We start from the raw sequence: 22,137 nt of genomic DNA, 5'->3' as shown, positions 1-22,137 counted from the left end.
CTCTGAGGGTAGACTTACAGTTTGTTCAGTTCCTTCTATCTGATACAACAGGATCCAACCCCAGAGGACTGAGTAATAAATAAAAAGTTTTCAGAGGTCTGAGAACTTTGGCTACTCTAGAAAGTTTAGAAACCACAGGGTTTTAGACTTCACTTAATAAACCTGGAACAGTTCTGGAGGAAGGAGGAACAACTGAGCTGCTGATAGGAGGACTCATTTGCAAATTCTGGAAAGCCAAAACTCTGTTAATAACCTGCATGTTGCCATTAAGATGATACATTGGGGCATTACAATGTAGCCGTTTCCTGAGGTGGGGCACCAATGTGGGTGATCTTTTCTGTGGGCAAGGAAAAAATATGCCATCTTAGTATGCCATTTTCAATTGTATGTAATATAATAGTAGTCATGTTCACATCTATCGCATCTTTTAAAAATCATAAGGAATTTTTTTTTGTGAAGCAGTGTTGCAAGAATTGCACACAAGTGCAGCTCTATAGCTTCAGTGTTTGCTGAAGGGTAACAGTTTCTCCTTCTAAATTTACCGTCTTTTACTGTGTATGTTATTCCTAAGCTATGAAAGTTTAGCAATAATTTCTACATAAATTTTTAAGCTGTCCAGCAACATAGCCATTTTTACTCTCTATCCTGTGCTGTGTGGTGTGATTGATCCCTAGTAGAGGTCATTTATCTGATTCTCCCCCACACACACACTTTTTTCTCTCTCTCTCAAGCAGAATCAGCTCTTACCACATCTCCTGGTTTGGTTGGACTGACTTTTTTCTGGAGCAACTCTCACTTGTGGAAGTAATTTGTGCAAAAGCATCATTTGCTAGTGGGCTCAGTAGATTTTCTCTGAGACTTTAGTTGCTGCTGATGTGACTCCATGAAGTCGCTATTACCTGCACCCTAAGTGCAAAGCCCACTTCTTCCTTCTGGGCTACTTTTTGAAGTTACTGCTCCTAGTGATCCTTGCCATGGCTTTCTGCTCCCACAGAAACGTGGAAGAAACTTCGCTGGGAAGTGGGGTGTAGGTTTTGTTATATCCATCAGAATCCAGGATGCCAACTCTTGTGCCCAATGGGACACTACTGCCTTTAGGAGAAACACAGGGAGATGGAGCCGCAATCTAATCCTGAGTTTCCCAATGCCACCAACTCTGTACTAATGAGTAACATTTATTGAGAATTTGTCAGATGCTAATGTAAGCACTTTGCACATGCAAACTTACATAATCCTCACAACCACCCCAGGAGGTTCATATTATTACCATCTCCATTTACAGAGGAGAAAATTGAGGCACAGAGAGGTTAAGTAAGTTGCCCAAGGTAACACAGTTTAAAAATGGTGGAACGGAGATGCATATCCAGGCAGTCTCACTTTAGACTTTCCTTTCCCTGGGCAATCCTCTTTCCCCTTTCTTGATAAGCTCTAGATACAAAAATTCCACTTTCCACTCTGGCAGCTGATATAGGGTAAAATCAGTAGTTGAGAGGGTGGCCTTCATTCCTTTGTCCCCAGGCACTGACACCTGCTTTCCATTGTTCCGCAGTTCCCACTGTCACTACCACACAGAGACACTCTATCAGGTTACTCTTATGCAATTGGACTTCTACTGAAACCCATTTATCTTAGACCTGAAAAAGTTTTGGCAGTTGACATTTTATAAATTTCATCAGAGTGTAACATAACTGACTGTTTAATAAACTCTATTGTGAAGCCTTGCGAAAAGTGAAAGGAGCCTTTTGTCAGATAATCATCTTGCCTTAATGTCTCCTGATGCTCAAAATGCAAGGTGTAGCTGAAATTGACCTGTGGTCATACTGCTTCTCTGCTGACTGCTAAATGTATTTATTCCCCCTGCTTCATCCTTAATGAGAACTTTCTGAGGGATTATTTTTAGTTTAACATCATACATTTTTGCCCTGTAGACTACTATAGGTGCTACTAAGTCATGCTTTGTTTTACTGATAAGTATTATTTTACTAATACATTAAGGATATTTAATGTATCAAATTGATAACATTTTATGTTTCAGATTACACACACACACACACCCAAGCATGAAACGCCGTATCAGAGCCACCTATTGGAAACTCATTTGCAGCTATCAGATTGGAGTTACATTCAGTCCATTGAAAAAGGAGGCACTTCGAAATAGCCCCTATGGAATTTTCATCTTTTTATTTGTAACTGATTTCTCATTACTAAATAATTGATGCCAAGATTAATCAAGAAAAATCACAAGCTGTTTTCATAAATAAGGCCTACACTATGGGAATACTTTGAGCCCTTCAGGAAATGACACACTGCACTTCCTCATAAATGCTCAGTAATGGTCTACTTATATTCCATTATGTTTGGCTTCTAAGTGCTATTAGGAGTTTCTTTTACAGTCTTTTCATTAAGGTAAAATGGCCATTAAAACAAGTTTTTAAAGGACCATTTAAAAATATTTGCAGTTTGAGAAATAGAACGAACTCACTAAACGTGTCCCTGAATTGTTGCACCAAGCTGTGTTGAAGGAGGAAACTTTTGACTTGGTGAAATTCTGCTTTTCAAGCCTAGTGTTCAATAAAAGCTTTTCTGTGTTCCTTTTCAGGTATGTGGCCAGTTGGATAGACAGAAGGCGGCATCAATCAGAAAAGGCCAATTTGACTATTCTTTTTGATAAATATGTCCCCGCATGCTTGGATAAGCTGAGAACAAGCTTTAAAACCATCACTTCAATTCCTGAGAGTAGCCTGGTGCAGGTTTGTCTTCGGTTACGCGATTTAACATTCCAGTCCTGATGCGGTAGTGTTTGTTGATCAAGGCAACAGAAGTTCTTGCTTGCCCAAGAAAATGAGAAGATTTCTGGAACTGTTAGATTGCCCCAACCCTCCAGCCCCTGCCCCCGCCCCCCATGTTCTCTGGAGCTTTTTGCAAACCTCTATCACATTCTGTTAGCATTTGAGTTTGTGCTGTCCTTCTTTTCACAATCTTGTGAATGAAGGTTGGAACCAGGTTTTATTGATTTTTTTTTTAATATTCCCAGATAGCTCTTAGCACATAGTAGGTGCCAGATATGTGTTTGTTGAACCATTGTGTTCCTTTCCAGTGTCTTTGCACAGAATTAGAACAACAAAGTTTCAATAGCTTTATTTATTTTTCTGGTTCCTAAGTAACTTGCCCAGAGAAGGTGCTCAGTATGTTTTCTGAATAAAATAAATTTGTGCAATTAAAGATGCCAGCCCGTGAGTAAGAGAAAGCCTCTGAATTCTACCACCTAGGTGCCACTGCTCACAGACCTCCCCCTCCCAAAAATATTCCTGGAGGCGTGTCAGTCTGGATGAAGAGTTCATAATATCCCAGGGATATATTTTTTCTCATCTTCATCTTGAGACAGATGGTAAGAGTGAAGGGCACACATGATAGGTTGTCATGGAAGCCAATGAAAATAATTCACAGCACACAGAAATGAAGGCTGTGATCTTAATCTCAGCATGAAGAGAAACTATCCCCAGCCCTTACAAGCAAAAAACTTCATGAAAGGTTTACAATTTGAAAACCCCCCACACCCTTTTTTTCCTATAGGAGCAAAATTGCTTTCTAAGTGCTTTGTTACCATTAAGTGAGTGCCTTACCAAATTTGTTTGATGCAAAATTAGACATAGTCACAAGCATAATAAGAGAAAGTTCAGGTTTTTTGATAATTCACACACCAATTAAATAAACGATAGTCTTCAACAGTAATTATCTGAGGTATAATTTATTTCTGAAAGCAGGTCTGAATTTATTCATTATGAATTAATTATGTAGTTAGCCTAATTAGACTTCCTCTGGTGTAATACTTGCAAAAAAGCATGATCTTGTTCTTTCTCAAGTTGAGTTACGTATTTGTGTGATTCTCTGTGGTGTGAACTTTTCCATTCAAGAGTAGTGTGAAAATAGGTCAGTAGGAATTAATATGACTTCTGCTCTACATCTTTCTTTCACTGTATTCAGAAATGGCATTTAATTTTAGCTCCTTTTAAGCTGTTGTTTTATAGAGTAATTTCTCTTCTGTGGTTACTAATAAGTATGGAAATTTGAGACAAAGATGAATGTAAGAAGATAGTAACCTGAAATGGCTATCTTGAGAAATTAATGCACTGTGTTTTCGGATGTATGATGCCTCTTTAAATTTGGTAAGGTGTATTAACTCTTTCAGATTGTGCATTAAAGTATGTTATGTGCTGACACAGAACTCAAAATGTTTCTCAAGTACTGTGGGAGAAAGTAGAAGAAACATGGCCTTATTCATGTGCTCATCTCAGCAGATAGCGTCACGTTGAGAGCCTTCAGTCTTTTTTGTTTTGATTTCAACAGTTCCTTAGAACAACATGGCTTCTACTAAAAAGTAACAAAGCCTCAGTTTTACACTGTGTTTCTTAATAGCAAATTGGTGAGTTTTATTCTATTAAAAGATTATTTCAAATTGGCAAATGTGGCACAACGTGAAATAATAGAAATCAAGAAAGAAGATTTAAAAATGTAGTAAGTGCTCAACAATTTAAATGAAAAGTATTTCCCCATCTTTTGTGGCGAGGAAGGAAAGGCACACACATGGTGCTGACCTGATTTGTGATAGCTTGCGTTGCTGTTTGTATAACAGAGATGAAAATCTATCTTTGCCTGCAGAAACTGGGGGAAGAGTCTCTTGAGTTTTTAGGATCGGTAACAGTGCTAATTAATGACAACTTTCTGTGCTTTAGAGAACTAGCCCCCAAACCTGTTCATTACTGGTTATTATTTCACATGGTGAAGTCCCCTGCAGCGGCCGCATTCCCCTTGTTGCTGACACAACTGCCCTAAGCATGGGCTGGGTCTATTAGGACCGCCTAGCATGTTGCCATTTCACCTGGAGGGTATGAAGAACACGGGCCTGAGTTCCTGAACAGCATTTCTTTCAAGGTTAAATTTAGTTCGGTGTCCAAAAAACTGCCACAGGCTTAAGCTGCCAGTCCAACATTCTAAATTTATGACAACAGGTGGGAAAATGGCTGCCAAAGCGCTTACCGAAAGTGGTTTATCTAAATGTCCAACAAGAAGGAAATAGTAAAATAAATGCCTGTTCATCCAATGGAATCTTCTACATCCATTCCAGTGATGGTGTAGAGCAACACTTATTGATAAGGAAAGATGTCTTCAGTTTTTGGTTGAGGAAGTGGATTATAGAATACTATTTAGAAAATGGTTTCCTATGTATAAAAAAGTGAATATAGATATATGCCCTTTTTTTTTGCTTATATGTGATTTTGGTTTGTATACTGATTATTAACTGGAATGTTTAAATTTTTATTTTTAAAAAATAGTTTGTTATTACCTAGATCATTTTGGTTGAAAGTGACAAGTTTTCTACCGTTAACTTAGACACCTAAGGTGGTAATTTTTGTCTCTCCCAATGTAGCAAATCACAGTTGGGAAACGATGTACTCTCTTAAGGATAAAGTGGAGTTGTAAAAATATTCTTTGAACTTCCTCCACTATTTGAAAGATGTTGCCTTATTTGACTATTTCTTTTTCTTTAGACTATATGTGTTCTTTTGGAGTGCTTGCTAACTCCTGAAAATGTCCCTTCTGACAGTCCAAAAGAAGTTTATGAAGTCTATTTTGTATTTGCTTGTATCTGGGCTTTTGGAGGCACCCTGCTACAAGATCAGGTATGTTTAGAAGTAGTTTACAGCACCAGTTTCCAGTCTTGTGTGGGACAGGGTCAGGGGGAGGTTAAAATATGTGATCCATACCTTTTTGTTATGTTATAGGTCTATACTACTTGCCCTGTTCTCTCCTAAGTCTGTGCATTCTCTGGGTAGTCCCATCCCTGATGGTTCTAACCCCAGCTGACAATGCCAAATCCATACCCTCCAGCCTGGCTGTGTCTTCTGAACTGAAAGTTCTGTGTTCCACCTGCCTCTGGGGCTTCACCTCCAGCATGCTCTTCTACAAGAAATCCCACTCAGTGTGCCTGAGACAGACCGTCTCCTCTGCCCCATACTCCAACTTGCCCCTGCTCTTCCTTCTTTTCTTTTGCTCAGTGGTACATTCTTCCCGGTAGCTCCAGTTAAAAACGTGGGAGACATCACTCTTCCTGATTTCTGTGTCCTGTGATCTCAGACCCTTTTCAGTTGCACCTGTAAAATAGCTGCCAACCCTGTTCCCTCTTCTCCATCCCTGCAGCCTAAATTCAGGGGCAATGCCTCTGCAGATTGCCCTGGCTATCATAGTGCCTTAGTAGCTCAGATCGCCATAACAAAATACCACAAATTGGGTGGCTGAAGCAATAGAAATTTATTTCTCACAGTTCTGGGGACTAAAAGTCCAAGATTATGTTGTCAGCATGGCTGAGTTCCAGCAGGGACTCTCTTCCCACCTTTCAGAACCCCACTTTCCCGCTGTGTCCCCATGTGACAGAGAGAGAAAGACATACTGGTTTCTCTTTTGACAAGGATACTAAACCCATCATGAGAACCCTATATTCATGACATCGTCTAAATCTAATTATGTCTCAAGGCCGCACCACCAAATACCATCACACTGAGGGGTAGGGCTTCAAAATATGGATTTGGGGGTGGGACGTGGAGGGGGCACAATTCGGTTGTAGCATACGATAACCTTCAAATTGGTCTCCCTGTCTCCAGTCCCTCTTGCTTCTAACCAGTCTCACACACTATTCCCAGGATAGTCATTTGTGAACCATAGTCAACCCTGGGCCAATTTCTTTATCGCTGGTCTTTTTTTTTTTTTTTTTTAGCTGAAAGTGAAATATTCATGCCTGTACAGATTGCTTGCATAGCCCTTTTGTGGCTTCTGATTAACACTTGAGACAAACATTTGCACCAGCACACATATCCCACGAACTGCTTAGGCTTACCAAAGTGCAAAGTGGGAATTATTCAACTTTAGAAATTTGCAGATCTAATTGCCACCATGTACCTCTATGTGTAATTTTTCTCCTGTGATCTTTACTATGATTCTTCAAGCTATCCTCATTGCACAAGTAAAGTAAAGCTCAGAAGGGCAAAGTAACTTGTCCAAAGTCACACTGATGGGAAATGGCAACATCAGGATTCCCACCCGAGTTTGTCTTTCTCCGAAAGCCACACCTTCCATGGTACCTCAGGGCCTCTCATGGTTCATAGTGCTTCTATGGGTGCCCCTGAATTTTTACACGAAAAATAGGTAACACATTTTCCAGGCTTCCTCGCTCTTTCCAGGTGTAAATGGGGTATTTACACTGAAAGGCATCACAGCCAAGAGTGACCTATATTGCTGTTGGTTTGCTCACTGTAGATCAGAAAATAAATGGTTGATATAATCTGTTGGCCAGTTCCACTTCTCGCCACTAAGTTACCATAACTCATGCCTATTATTATAATAATATATTTGGAATTCACTTGGCCTCCTAGATCTTATTTCAGCCATTCTCAGAAGCCAGATTCCTTCTGTAATTTCCAAGTGCTCTCTAAAGATTAGCAGCCAATACTATGTGAGTGAGAGTCAAGTGTTCGTGTCAGGGACTTCATGTGTCTTTCTCAGAGGCACAGTTTACAACACGTGTGGGTTTCTTGTTTATGGAAGTCACATGCAGACAGAAGGCAACCCTCCTCATCCACCAGATATTTCTTTCAATATTTACCACAAGTTTTCTCGCTTTCTGGGACTATAAAATCAGTGGGATGTTGACAGCGGACATCTTCCCCCTCCTGCTCATAACCCCTCACCTCCCTCCCAGCTGACCCTCTTTTAATCTTTCCAATTTCCAAATGTATCAGCCTTCCCCCCCTAGTTATATAAGCTAGAAGCTGGATATCACTGGCACCTTCCTTTCCATAATTAATAGTCAACATGAGCAGCAGCAGCAGCTTAAAATTTTCAAAAGGGCTCTAACTACCAAGCATTCAAAAGACAGGCCATGATGTTGGCAATATGCATGAAACAGACACAAGAAATGTTCTCAGGATAGCCACTTGGTAGCTTAACAAACTGAGTGCCTAATATGTGTCAGGGAATATGCTTAGAGCTTTTCATAGGGTACCTCATTTAATCTTCAAAAACAAAAAAACCCTATATGGATTGGTACAACTATTCTTTTACAAATAAGGAACTGAAGCTTAGAAAGGTATATTAATCTGCTTCCAAGTACAAAGCTAACCCATGCCTCAGCCAGGTTCAAACAGCAGCTGACTGACTTAGGACCTGTGTTCTTTAGTCGTTGCAGCCAACCTCCAAAACGAGTTTCAATTCAAGCTCATCTGAACTCCCATAAACCACCATCATTTCTCACGTGGCTTCTGAAGTAGCCTCCTTACTGGGCTTTCTATTTCTACATTTGTTCTGATAATTCATCATCCACTCAGCAGTCAGGGTGATTTTTTGAAATGCACATGAAATCATATTATACACTCCAGAGTTGAAAACGCTTGAATGGCTCCTTATTGCCTTTAAGATAACATTTCAAATTTTAATTCTATTTATAAGGCCTCTGAATCTAGCCCTGCTTAGCTCTTCCTGTTTCTTCCTCTGCCACTCCCTCCCCCACTCCCCGCCCCCCGCCGCCCGCCCGCCCGCCCGCCCGCCAGCTCGCCAGCTCGCCAGCTACGGGGTCCAGTTTCTTGAACACACCAAGTTCTTTCATCCCACAGGAATTTTGTACGTGCTGGACTCTTCCTGAAACGGCACTTAAAGATGACTTCCCTGAGCATCCAATTAAAATACATTGCCTCTGTTACTCTCACTTATAGCAAACCACTTTCAAGGCAACTGTTGATTTCTGCATTTGTTGACTTAGCCTCAGCTGGATGACACATCTTCATATTCTTCCCCTCTATCTTCCCCATAAACTCCATGAGAGGAGAGACCCTGTTTGTTTTCTTTTCTACTTTAGAACAAATGCACTTTAGTTGAATGAATTAATGAATGAAAGATTTGTCACCAAAATCATTTTGCCTATGTAGTGGTTAGGTGAAGTAAAGTTTGATGTAAAGTAAAAGTTAAATGTAGTCTGCCTACAGAGAATGGTGCCAGATAAGTGATATCGTCTGAACTGTCCTGGCTCAAGACCAACTTTTATGGGGTGAAGAAATGTCTTCTGCCACCAATCTGAAAATAATTTAAATGAACCTAAATGCATAACTCATGCATGGGGTGGTAGAAGGATGTTCTCAGCTGGTTTGGAAGATGGTGGGGCAAGTTCTCCCTGCGAACACTGATCACCACCCCCCCCGCCCAGTTTATAGGCCATAATCCATGACATAGGGACATCAAAGTAAAAGCAGGTTTAAAAACTTCTCTGGGGAAAAAGCACAGTTGAAGTCATAGATAAAAATGAGATTGCTGAAAGCAGTAGACACACACAGTATTTTTAAAAGTTCATCAAACTCACTTTGTCAGGTCATGCTATGGATATAGGATACACTGGGCCAGGTCTCCTGTGGATATAAGAGGCACTGAGCCAGGTCATCCTATGAATACAAGAGTCACTGGGGCAGGTCATCTGTGCATATGGGAGTAACTGGGCCAGGTCATCTGTGGATATGGGAGTAACTGGGCCAGGTCATCTGTGCATATGGGAGTAACTGGGCCAGGTCTCCTGTGGATGGATAGAGGTGTCACTGGACCAGGTCATCATGTGGCTATGGCAGTGACTGGTCAGATCATCCTATAGATACAGGAGTCGCTGGGCCAGATTATCCTGTGGATATAGGAGTCACTGGGTCAGGTCATCCTGTGGACGTGGGCATCACTGGGGCAGGTCATCCTCTGGACATGGGCATCACTGGGCCAGGTCATCCTGTTGATATAGAAGGGTTTTTCTAGTTGTTGCACACAGTTGTCCTCCTCTTTATTTTCCAAACCCTAATCTAGCAATAAATGACTTATATCTATACTCATATTAAAACAAGCACCTCCCAGTAAAGAGAGTCTGTTCCTTGCTACTATAAATCTCTCTGGAGGCTGAAAGTTGGTCCCTAGGCAGTTTTCAACTACAACCCTTAGATTTGGTCTGGTGGGAAAACAGGTCCATGTGTTTCTCCATTCCTCCATCTCTCATGGCAGGGATTCCCAGGTTTAGAATTCCAGAGATCAACAGAGTTTCAATAATGATGTGTAGGAATGGTATAGAGTTGCCAGTTGTTTACTTTTCTAAGCAAGAACATTTATAAAAATAACTATTTATCACCATAATTTTATAAGGGAAAATTATTTTATTATTGAAAGGGCCAGGAAAGCTATAAGCTCAGAACAAAGGACAGTATTTAAATCAAATAATGTTATTAATTTTTTAAAAGTACTCCATTCTTATTTTTCCCATTTTCCCATAAATTGGTGTGAACATTGGTAGAAGTGAACACCACTGTTCAATAGTGACTACCTAGCACAGGAATTTGCATAATATGTTGTCATTAGATTGAATAACCAACAGGTAATCTGGCATTCACCTAACTTTACCTTGCTTTTTAAGTTAATTATTTCACAAAATTTGTGCTTGATGGGTATATGGTAATTTTAGGCTTCTACTCCTATGATGATATTACTCATAATTTGTTTCTTGTTTTTTTTTCATAGTTTCAATTACCTTTGAGTCTACAATAAGTATTTCTCTTGTTCTCCTTAGCTTTCTGATTATCAAGCTGACTTCAGCCGGTGGTGGCACAAAGAGATGAAAGCAGTGAAATTTCCATCCCAGGGAACAATCTTTGATTATTATGTGGACCACAAAACGAAGAAATTATTGCCTTGGGCTGACAAAATTGCCCAATTTACTATGGATCCAGATGTGCCTCTGCAGGTAGGTGTGTGGAACATAGCAATTGTATTAGTCCATTTTCATATTGCTATATATATTTTTTAAAAACCCTGAAACTGGGTAATTTATAAAGAAAAGAGGTTTAATTGGCTCATGATTCCACAGGCTGCCCAGGAAGCATGATGCTGGCATCTGCTGGGCTTCTGGGAAGGCCTCAAGAGATCACAGGGGAAGGGGAAGCAGACACTTCACTTGGCCAAGGCGGGAACAAGAGAGAGTGAGGGGGCAGGTGCTGCACACTTTTAAATGACCAGATCTCATGAGAGTGAATTCACTATCATGAGAACAGTACCAAGACGGATGGTGCTAAACCATTTATGAGAAACCGCCCCCATGACCCAGTCACCCCCCAACCAGGCCCCAACTCCAACATTGTGGATTACAATTCAACATGAGATTTGGTGGGGTCACGGATCCAAACCATATCACCAATATTCAAGTGAAGTGTGCTGATGTGATCCCTTTGAAAAAAAAAATTTTTTTCTTTCTTGCCTGATGAATAAGTTATTGTGTTAATATGCTCATCATATGACATATATCACTGGGAGAGAAGAATCGCAGCTATAAGAATGCTTAGTGAGATGGCTGTTATATTTCTGCATCCTCTTTTTAAAAAATAGTACAACTTAAATCTGCAATAACTATAAAATATAAAGAAATAATTTGTTTATATTTTCCTAGAAACTTTGTGAGTTTGTAAACATTGAAGGCATATTTCTGTTCAGTGATTCTTACTTCTGAACTTATTGTAAATTTCTTAGATAGCGCTTTTCACATATAACTTTCTTGTTATACCCTCCAGCTATCAAATGAGTATGTTTAATCTCCTCTTCTCACTGAGTCACGTGACAGCTGATGATCCAAATGAAACTTTCTCTCTTCACTGTTTCTTTGCATAGATTGCTCTTCTACATTTCCCTTAGATTCAGTTATTCTTTGATCATCTTATTCTGCCTCAATGTGTTTTCCTTTTCATTTTATTTCTTCCTCGAAATCATGTCATTCTGATTCATTTTGGAGCTTATTATTTTGGGAGTGCTGTATGAGTGGCATATAGGTGATTTCTGTGGCATTTATTAGGAGGCAGTTAGTGCCAAATAACAGAAAGCCCAGTGCATTCATTTCCTGGAGCTACCATAACAAAAGACCAAAGACCAGGTGGCGTAAACAGTAAAAACGAGTTTTTCTCTTAGTTCTAGAGGCTAGAAGTCCAAGATGGAGATACCAAGGGGTTTTGTTTCTCCTGCAGCCTCTCTCCTCAGTTTGCTGATAGGCATCTCTTGCTGTGACCTCACATAGCCTTTTCTCTTTGTGCACATTCATGGTCACTGTCTCCCTGTATGTCTAAATTTCCTCTTCTCCTAAGAACACCAGTCACATTGGATAAGGGCCTACCCTAATAGCCTCATTTTAACTTAATTATCTCTTTTATAAGTCCTATTCCCAAATACAGTCACATTCTGAGGTATGAGGGGTTGAGGCTTTAAGAGATTAATTTTGGAGGAGACATAATTCAGCCTGTAATAATGTGCCCTCTTGACTCCCAAAATTCAAGTCCTACTAACATACAAAATACATTCACCCATTCCAACAGCCCAAAATTCTTTTTTTCGTTTCTTTCTTTTTTTTTTTTTTTTTTTTTTTTTTGAGACAGTCTCGCTCTGTTGCCCAGGCTGGAGTACAATGGTACAATCTTGGCTCACTGCAACCTCTGCCTCCCGGTTTCAAGCAGTTCACCTGCCTCAACCTCCCTAGTAGATGGGATTACAGGCACCCCACCACCATGCCCGGCTAATTTTTGTATTTTTAGTAGAGACAGGGTTTCACCAAGTTGGCCAGGCTGGTCTTGAACTCCTGACCTCAAGTGATCCACCCACCTTGGCTTCCCAAAGTGCTAGGATCACAGCCATGAGCCACCACACCCAGCCTACCAACAGCCCAGAATTCTTAATCCATTCCAGTATCAACTCTAAGTCCCAAATATAATCCAAATATCATCTACATGATACATTTCATCTATCAATTCATGAAATAAATTGAGGTACAATTCATCCTGAGGCAAAATTCCTCTCTAGCTGTGAACTTACAAAACCAGAGAAGTTACCTGCTTGCAAAATACAGTGGTAGAACAGGCATAGGATAGACCTTTCCATTCGTAAAGGGAGAAATCAGAAGTCCAAAACTTAGCAGAGCAAATTCCTTTAGATTCTTAAGACTTCAGAATAATCTTCTTTGGCTCAATGCCCTATACCAGGGCCCACTGGGAGGATGGCCCTGCCTCTGGACCCACTGAGGCGGCAGTGTTGCCCTTGAGGGCAGCCCCACCTCCATGGCCTTGGGCAGCAGCCCTGTCCCTGGGGCACCGGGCAGTAGCATCCTAGCTCACTGACAGAAGTGGTGACCCCACTCCCTGAAAGTGAGGGAGAAATAGCTTCATCTCCCTGATCTGTACCTTTTGGGCCAGTGATGGCATCAGTGGATGTTCTGCTGATCTCTGAATTGCCTTTGGAGTTACTTTCCCTTTTCTTGGAGGTTAATACACATTTGCAGCCAGGTTGCTAAATTGTCTTGTCCTGTAGAACCTAAGAAGTCTTACCTTCCTTCATTTTGTCCTGTTTCCATCCTCTTTACCCCAAGCTGGCAATATTTCTGCTGGTATAAGCACATCTGTATCTCTGACTTCTTTTGAAATAGCTGATTTTGTCTAAGAATTACACCCATAATTTCTTTATGGAGTCATCTTCTGGCCACACTTTGGCTGGCCACACTTTGGTGTTCTCTCCAGAATACACTTTCTCATGTTCTGCATATGGAGAAGCTGAGAATTTCCCAAATCTTTAAGTTCTAGTTCCTTTCTGCTTAACAGTTACTTCTTCAATATGTCTTTCACCTCTTTAATTTTGCCAGCAATAAGGAGAAACTAGGTCACACCTTCAACACTTTTCTTAGAAATCTCCTCAGTTAAGTACTTGAGCTAATCACTCACAGATTTTATCTTCCACAGAACACTAGAATGCAATTCAGCCATGTTCCTTGCCACTTTATGACAAGAATTGCTTTTCTGCCAGTGTCAAGTAGCATGTTCCTTATTACCATCTGAGGCCTCACCAGAAGCCTCTTTAATGTTCATATTTCCATCAGCAATCTCTTCAATGCAATCTAAGCATTTTCTTGCCTGCGCCTTAAAACTATTCTATCCTGTTTTCTTATCCTGTTCCAAAGTCACTTCCACTTTTTTAGGTATCTGTTACAACAGCAGCCCACTTCTCAAAATCAAAATCTGTATTAACCATGATGAGATACCACCTTACACCTGTTAGAATGTCTGTTATCAAAAAGATGAAAGATAACAAGTGTTGTCAAGAAAAATGAGAAAATGGAACCTTTGTACACTGTTGGTGAGAATATCAGTTAGTACAGCCATTATGGAAAACAGTATGGAGGTTCCTCAAATTAAAAATTGAGCTACCTTATAATCTAGCAATCCCACTTCTGGGTGTATATCCTAAGGAAACAAAATATCTGCACTCACATATTTACTGCAGCAGTATTCACAATAGCCAAGATATGGAGTTAACCTAAGTGTCCATCAATGGATGAACGGACAAAAAAAATGAGGTTCATACACACAATGGCATATAGGTTGAGCATCTCTCATTCAAAAATCTAAAATGTTCCAAAATTGAAAACTTGGAGGGCTGACATGATGCTCAAAGAAAATGTTCATTGGAATAGTTTGCATTTCAGATTAGGAATGCTCAACCAGTAAGTACAATGCAAATATCCCAAAACCCCCCAAAATTGAAATCCAGAATACTTGTGATCACAAGCATTTCAGATAAGGAATATTCAACTTGTACCATTCAGCCTTTACAAAGAAGGAAATCCTGTCCTTTGCAGCAACTTGGATGAACCTGGAGTACATTAAGTGAAATAAGTCAGACACAGACAAATACTGCATGATCTCACTTATTTGTGAAATTTTAAAAGTTGAACTCATAGAAGTGGAGAGTGCTATGGTGGCTACCAGGGGCTGGAGTTAGGAGGTTGGGGAGATGTTGGTCAAAGAATACAAAATTTCAGTTAGACAGGAGAAATAAGTTCAAGAGATTTGTTGTACATGGTGACTATAGTTAATAACAATGTATAGTATTTGTAAAAAGCCATTAAGAGAAAAAATTGTAAGTATTCTTCCCATAAAAAATAAGCATGTGGGGCTGGGTACGGTGGCTCACACCTGTAATCCCAGCACTTTGGGAGGCTGAGGCAGGTGGATCACCTGAGGTCAGGAGTTCAAGACCAACCTGGCCAACATGGCAAAACCCCGTCTCTACTAAAAATACAAAAAATAGCTGAGCGTGGTGGCATGTGCCTGTAATCCCAGCTACATGGGAGGCTGAGGCAGGATAATTGCTTGAACCTGGGAGACAGAGGTTACAGTGAGCCAAGATTGCGCCATTGCACTCCAGCCTGGGCAACAAGGGTGAAAATATCTCAGAAAAAAACAAACAAACAAACAAAAAACTATGTGAATTGTAAGTGTATGTTAATTTGCTGGATTTAGCCATTTTACAATGTATACATATTTCAAAGTATCACGTTATACACAATAAATATATACGATTTTGTCAATTAAAAATTAACTTTTTTTTAAAAAAAAGCATATTTTAGCTCTGTGATCCAAAAAAATTAATTATAGTTGTAACCTAGAGAAACCCAACCACACATACAAAGATGATCATGGTCATGTTGTTCCTGACAACAACCGAAAAAAGGAAAATTGAAAAACTAAGTTGTAATGTATTAGTAGAATGGAAATCTACACAGCAGTAAGCAAAATTACCTAGACCTAGATACACCAATATGAGCATATCTCAAAAGTATAATGTTGATTGAAAAATGCAAACTACAGAATAATCTGTATATTCTGAAACTGGTTGCGTAAATTTACAAATAAAAATTCAAACAAAGAAGCAAATCTGTACAGTAGTCCCTCACTTATCCATGGCTTGGCTTTCTGAGGTTTTGGCTACCTGTGGTCAACAGTGGTCCAAAAATATTCAATGGAATATTCCAAAGATAAGCAATTTATAAGTTAAATTGCACACTGATCTGAGTAGCAGAATGAAATCTCGTGCCACCCCACTTCATCCCACCCAGGATGGTAACCATCCCTTCATCCAGCTGTCTTGGTGACCAGGTCGATTATTGTGTATTGCAGTGCTTGTGTTCAAGTAACCCTTCTTTTACATAATAATGACCCAAAGTGCAAGAATAGTGCTGCTGACAGAATCGTTCTATTTTGTTATTGTTAATCTCTTAGTGTACCTCATTTATAAATTAAACTTCATCATAGGTATATAGGTATAGGAAAAAACAGTATATATAGGGTTCTGTACCATCTGTGGTTTCAGGCATTCTCTGGGTGCCTTGGCACATACCTCGCCAAGGTTAAAGGAGGACAACTATATTAGTTTGCTAGGGCTGCCATAACAAAATCCCATAGACTGGGCAACTTCAACAACAGAAGTTTCTTTCTTCACAGCTCTGGAGGCTAGCAGTCCAAGCTCAAGGTGTCAGCAAGTTTGGCTTCTCCTGAGGCCTCACTCCTCATAGCCACTTTCTCTCTGCATCCTCACATGGCTTTTCTCTGTGCATATGTATCCCTGATGTCTCCCTGTGGGTTCAAATTTTCTTACAAGGACACCTATCAGATTGGATTAGGACTCAGTCTAATGGCTTCATTTTAACTTAATCGCCCCTTTAAAGCCTCTGTCTCCAAATACAGTCTCATTCTGAAATACCGGGGTTAGGACTTTATGACATGAATGTTGTGGGGACACAACATTATCAGCCTGTAATATTACTCCAGTATGACTTCATCCTAACTCATTACATCTGCAGCAACCCTATTCCTAAATAACATCACATTCTGAGATACTACAGATTAGGACTTGAACATAGAAATTTGGGGAGGAGACAGTTCAACCCCAAACAATGAGGAAATTTATTATTTCACAAACAAGGAATTCAGAGGTCGAATAACCACAATGCAGATTAATTCTGTGACTTGGCGGTATCACCAAGGATTGTGATCATCCCATCTTTCTGTACTGCTCTTCTTAACATTGATTTGAATTTAAGACAGCCATCCCTTTTGTCTCAAGATGTCTCTAGTGGTTCCAGAAAACAACTTCAAAGGAGGCAGGGACTTTCTCCTATCTTTTTATTAAGAGTGAGGAAACCTTCCTCAGAAGTCTGGAGCTGACTGCCTCCTGCATCTAATTCTGCAGACTGGGCCATGTGCCACCTCTAATCCAGTCTCAGGCCTTGGTAGCGGGGCTGCCGTGATGGGCTTTGATGAGTCCTCACATCCTGCAGGAGCCAGGCAGAGCTTCCTGTGGAGCACATGGCTATGTGGGGGAGGGGTGAGGACTTGAACAAAGTGGGGTCTTTCCCAACAAAGAAGAAGCAGGGAAGGCTGGGCGCAGTGACTTACGCCTATAATCCCAGCGCTTTGGGAGGTCAAGGTGGGTTGGGTCACCTAAGGCCAGGAATTTGAGACCAGCCTGGCCAACATTGTGAAATCTCTTCTCTACTAAAAATACAAAAAATTAACTGGGCGTGGTGGCTGGTGCCTGCAGTCTCAGCTACTTGGGAGGCTGAGGCAGAGAATCGCTTGAACTCGGGAGGCAGAGGTTGCAGTGAGCCAAGATCACGCCATTGCACTCCAGCCTGAGCAGCAAGAGCGAGACTCCATTTCAAAAAAAAAAAAAGAAGTCAAAAGTGTCTGCTCCATCTACTTTATCTATTTGAAAACCTTGCTTTTTGTTCAAGCTACCTAGAATTCAGCTATCTACAAGTATGATCTAGCTGGTTGAAGGCTGAGAACATGTAATCAACCAAGAACTGCTGAAGACCTGAAAACTGCTATCACAAGGTTGATGCACCTTAGTGATGATGTCTTGTATTCAACAGAGAACCTATGAGCAGTTTGTGCTCTTTCTTTCCACACAGTTGTACCAAATGTGATTACTTAATTAACAGCATCTTAATATAGTGGAAGATAACCATAGAAAGTCAATAATAATAGAAATACTAATATTATGCTGTTATATGTCAAGCGCTTTACTGAATGCTGTACATAAAGCAATCCTTATAGCAACCTTCAAAGGCAGGGACTGTCACTAGCTCCCTCCCCCCCCTTTTTTTTTAAACATATGGAGAAACAGGCACGAAGAGAAGAAATATATCCACAGCTATACAGGTAGTAAGTATAGGATGACCAACAGTTCTAGTTTGACTGGGATTAAAGGAGTTTCGGGAACATTGGACTTTAAATTTTAAAACTGGGAAATCCCTAGCAAACTAACAAGAGTTGGTCACACTAAAACAAGCAAAGCAGGATTCACAGCCAGGCAGCCTGGCTCCAGCGTCCATGCTCTGAAGAGCATTCTATGTGTAGATAACAGAGAGGTCAGGCTCTGACAGACTTGGGTTTGAATCGAAGTACTGCCACTTACTAGTAACCATGACCTTGACCAAGTCGGTTATGTTCTTCTAGCTTTAGTTTCATCACCTCTGAAATAAAAATAGCAACTGTCTATAGATTTGTTATGGGTGTCTTATGACATTATGCATGTAAAGTGCTTAGCATGGTACCTGCCACACCTACATACTCATTTCTCAGTAAGTGTGAATTATTGGTATTAGTATGTGAAAAAAGGCCAGCAGACAAATTTAAAAGCAAATGATGACAACTAGCAGCAAGAAAGGAGAAAAAAATATGAGATGCAGCTCAAATGTTTATTAAAGAGTAGTCTAGAACTGTTTAGTGTAGCATAGAACAGTTCTGTCTTTTAGTAAACCCTAAGAGTATCACTGAATTAAAATGAAGTTCTAGAGTACATGTTCAGTCATGAAGATGATCTTGAATTGTGTATAAAATATTCAGTTGGGTCAGCCTTGGTGGCTCACACCTGTGATCCTAGCACTTTGGGGTGCTGAGGCAGGTGATCGCTTCAGCCCAGGCGTTTGAGACCAGTCTGGGCAACATGGCAAAACCCTGTCTCTACAAAAAATACAAAATAATTAGCTGGGCATAGTGGTGCATGCCTGTAGTCCCAGCTACTTGGGAGGCTGAGGTGGGAGAATAACCTGAGCTCAGGAAGTCAAGGCTGCAGTTAGCCATGATCACGCCACTGCACTCCAGCCTGGGTGCAGGAGTGAGACCCTGTCTCAAAAAAAATAGTCATTAAAAAAACTCATGATGGTCTGGGCACGGTGGCTCATGCCTGTAATCCAAGCACTTTGGGAGGCCGAGGCAGGGAGATCACAAGGTCAGGAGATCAAGACCATCCTGGCTAACACGGTGAAACCTCGTTTTACTAAAAATACAAAAAGTTAGCCGGGTATGATGGCAGGTGCCTGTATTCCCAGCAACTTGGGAGGCTGAGGTGGGAGAATAACCTGAGCTCAGGAAGTCAAGGCTGCAGTGAGCCATGATCACACCACGGCACTCCAGCCTGGGTGACAGAGTGAGACTCCATCTCAAAAACAACAACAACATAAAAAACAAAAACAAAAAAACAAAAACCTTACAATATTCCATTGTGTTTAGTATATGCTAGCCAGGTAGAGAAGAATTTCATCCATTATAGACTTTATGTGGATTTCTTACAAACAATATGAATCTTGCAGGTAGATTCTCCCCTCCTTTTAAATTTGAACACCAAGAAATGCAACAAATCATTAATTATCTTTTGTATTTTGTGTTTTGTTTTGGTGCCAAAACCCAGAATCACCTATCTTTTAATCACTGAGCAAAATTCTGTTTACTGCATATCTATATCTACTTCTTGTTCTGATCTTACATTGTAATGTGTTCCCTGAGTTTGATTTTTATTTATTTGTGTTCCTGTAAGCCACTTCAAATTGTTTGTAAAGTAATATAGTGCATAAATAGCCAATTTTTGAAACATAAAAATTAAGTTTTAGTTTTTAACAAAGCAAGGCATGATATGTTTCAAATGTGTTTTGGTTTCTTCATATTCCATTTAAAAGCCATCATTTCTCCCTAAACTGGTCTCTTCCCACACTGAACTCTTTTAGCATGCTGAATCATTTAGCCATTTAATCTAATGAGGCCAAGGAATTGGTCCCAATTTTCGTTTGTGTGTGTCTTGACTTCTCGAACATTTTCTCATCTCCTAAAATGTTGTAGATAGTTTCTTATATGTTTACTGTATTCCCTTCTGTGCTTACCGCAATGTTGGGTAGAGTAGGTATTCTGAAATAAGGAGCCTTGGGGGCTAGTACTTAATTTGGAAATGATAAATCAGTTGTTTACTTTATGGTACGTTGATGGCATTATCTAATTGCTCCCCTCAAGCTACAAAGTCTGAACAACGACCATTCAAAACTGAAAATAAGGTGGAATCTCTCCCACTGGGTGCTAATCTGAACTATGAATTATTTGGATCTCAATTCTAAAGTGACTGTGTTGAGTTTGATAAATAATTTTGAAATGCCTCTCGCTCACGTGAGCTTGCTCTCTCTTTCTGATTTTTGTTCCATTCTGTTTCTCCTCCCAGACAGTTCTGGTTCACACATCAGAGACAACTCGTCTTAGATATTTCATGGAGTTGTTGCTTGAGAAAGGAAAACCTCTAATGCTAGTAGGAAATGCAGGAGTGGGAAAAACAGTCTTTGTAGGTGACACATTGGCAAGTCTCTCTCAGGATTACATAGTATCACGTGTGCCTTTCAACTACTACACAACATCCGCAGCTCTGCAAAGTAAGTGCACCTGTTTATTTTCCAGAAACAAGGGATCAAAAATCATCAAGGTGGGAACATGTGGCCCAAAAGACTCATAATACCTTTCCCTAGAATTTAGAGTTGTTGCTTGGGCCTCAGATGAATTTGTACTTATCATCCTTGTTAAATATACGTTCTTTAAATATTGTTGTGATTTTGGCTTTTTATGTCACTCATGGCTTTATTTGGGTGATTATGCTTTAGAGCAGCAAGAATATACATCAGTAGTGTTAATTTGGTACCTCAAAACCACTGGTTACCTTTAATTGCATGGAGTCTTACCAATATAAGGGTATACTCAAGGAGGTATGTTCTGGCTACTTTTTCAAGTAAGAGATTATTTTAGGATAAATTCATTAAAACTGAGTAAATGACAGAACCAAGAGGCATTAATGAAATCTTAAAGTCACTAGAACTAATTTTGAACTACTGAATAACTAATCAATGTAATCAAAAGAACCTCACAGATCTGGGACATTCCCAGAGTTAGGTAGGGTGAGCAAGAGACATGGGAAGTAGAGGGGAAATCACAGAGCTGATGTTGGAAGGCCAGTCACTCTCCAGCAGAGAAAGGGGGCTCTGTTGGGGGGCAGCCAAACTTTCTGATGTCCAGTTGTTTATTAAAACCATTGAGTTGTCCTGAATGTGGGTTTCCGAGGTGTCTGTTTATATGTGGATATATGTTGTTTTCTTAGCTATATCAGTGGAGACTAATAATACTAAAAAATACAAAAAACTAGCCGGGCGAGGTGGCGGGCGCCTGTAGTCCCAGCTACTTGGGAGGCTGAGGCAAGAGAATGGTGTAAACCCGGGAGGCGGAGCTTGCAGTGAGCTGAGATCTGGCCACTGCACCCCAGCCTGGGCGACAGAGCAAGACTCCATCTCAAAAAATAATAATAATAATAATAATACATTTTCTTACTCATTGACATCATTAACAGCCAATAGTGATTTTTCTATCAACTTTTTATTAGTCATTTCATCTTATCTTTATGAATGGAACCCTTAGAAAGCCAACTCAAGCTAGGTGTGGTGGTACATGCTGGTAGTCCCAGCTATTCAGGAGGCTGAGGTCGGAGGATTGCTTGAGCCCAGGAGTTTGAGTCCAGCCTGGGAAATGTATTGAGATACCTGTCCCCCAAAAAGAGCCAGTTATTTCATTCATCTCTTCAGAAAATACATATTATTTACCTACTTTTTCCCAAGCATTGTGTGGGGTATATGTTTTTCATTTGCAGATATGAAAGAAAGACTCTATGATTTATAAATGGAAGATTAGACTACAGTTCAGTAGTTGAACAAATTACTTGACTATGATGTGAGGGCATCTTGCTAATTCCTAAAAGGAATACAGGCATGAATAAGATTTAGAGATGGCCTATTGGTATGAGGAGTAGAAAGAGCTATAGTTGTCAGTATACTTGTACAGAGAATTATGGTTTCAAACATTTGAGCTGGGGTGACAAATGGGCAAAGAAGAAGATTAGGAT

At 40.2% G+C, this 22,137-nt stretch overlaps 1 protein-coding gene across 1 annotated transcript in view; it reads left to right on the top strand.

The window, feature by feature from the left end:
- The window catches only part of DNAH11 (dynein axonemal heavy chain 11), a 372,079-nt gene that overhangs the window by 170,555 nt on the left and 179,387 nt on the right, over positions 1-22,137 (top strand). The window contains exons 43-46 of the mRNA XM_025379290.1: positions 2,600-2,750; positions 5,550-5,681; positions 10,637-10,810; positions 20,422-20,626. Of these exons, the coding sequence (XP_025235075.1) occupies positions 2,600-2,750; positions 5,550-5,681; positions 10,637-10,810; positions 20,422-20,626 (662 nt within the window). The remainder of the gene's footprint in view (positions 1-2,599; positions 2,751-5,549; positions 5,682-10,636; positions 10,811-20,421; positions 20,627-22,137) is intronic.

Source organism: Theropithecus gelada, chromosome 3 (assembly GCF_003255815.1).
Source record: "Theropithecus gelada isolate Dixy chromosome 3, Tgel_1.0, whole genome shotgun sequence".
NCBI classification, from domain to species: Eukaryota; Metazoa; Chordata; class Mammalia; order Primates; family Cercopithecidae; genus Theropithecus; species Theropithecus gelada.
Note: the sequence above shows the minus strand (reverse complement) of the source record. Positions and strands in the feature narration are given on the sequence as shown.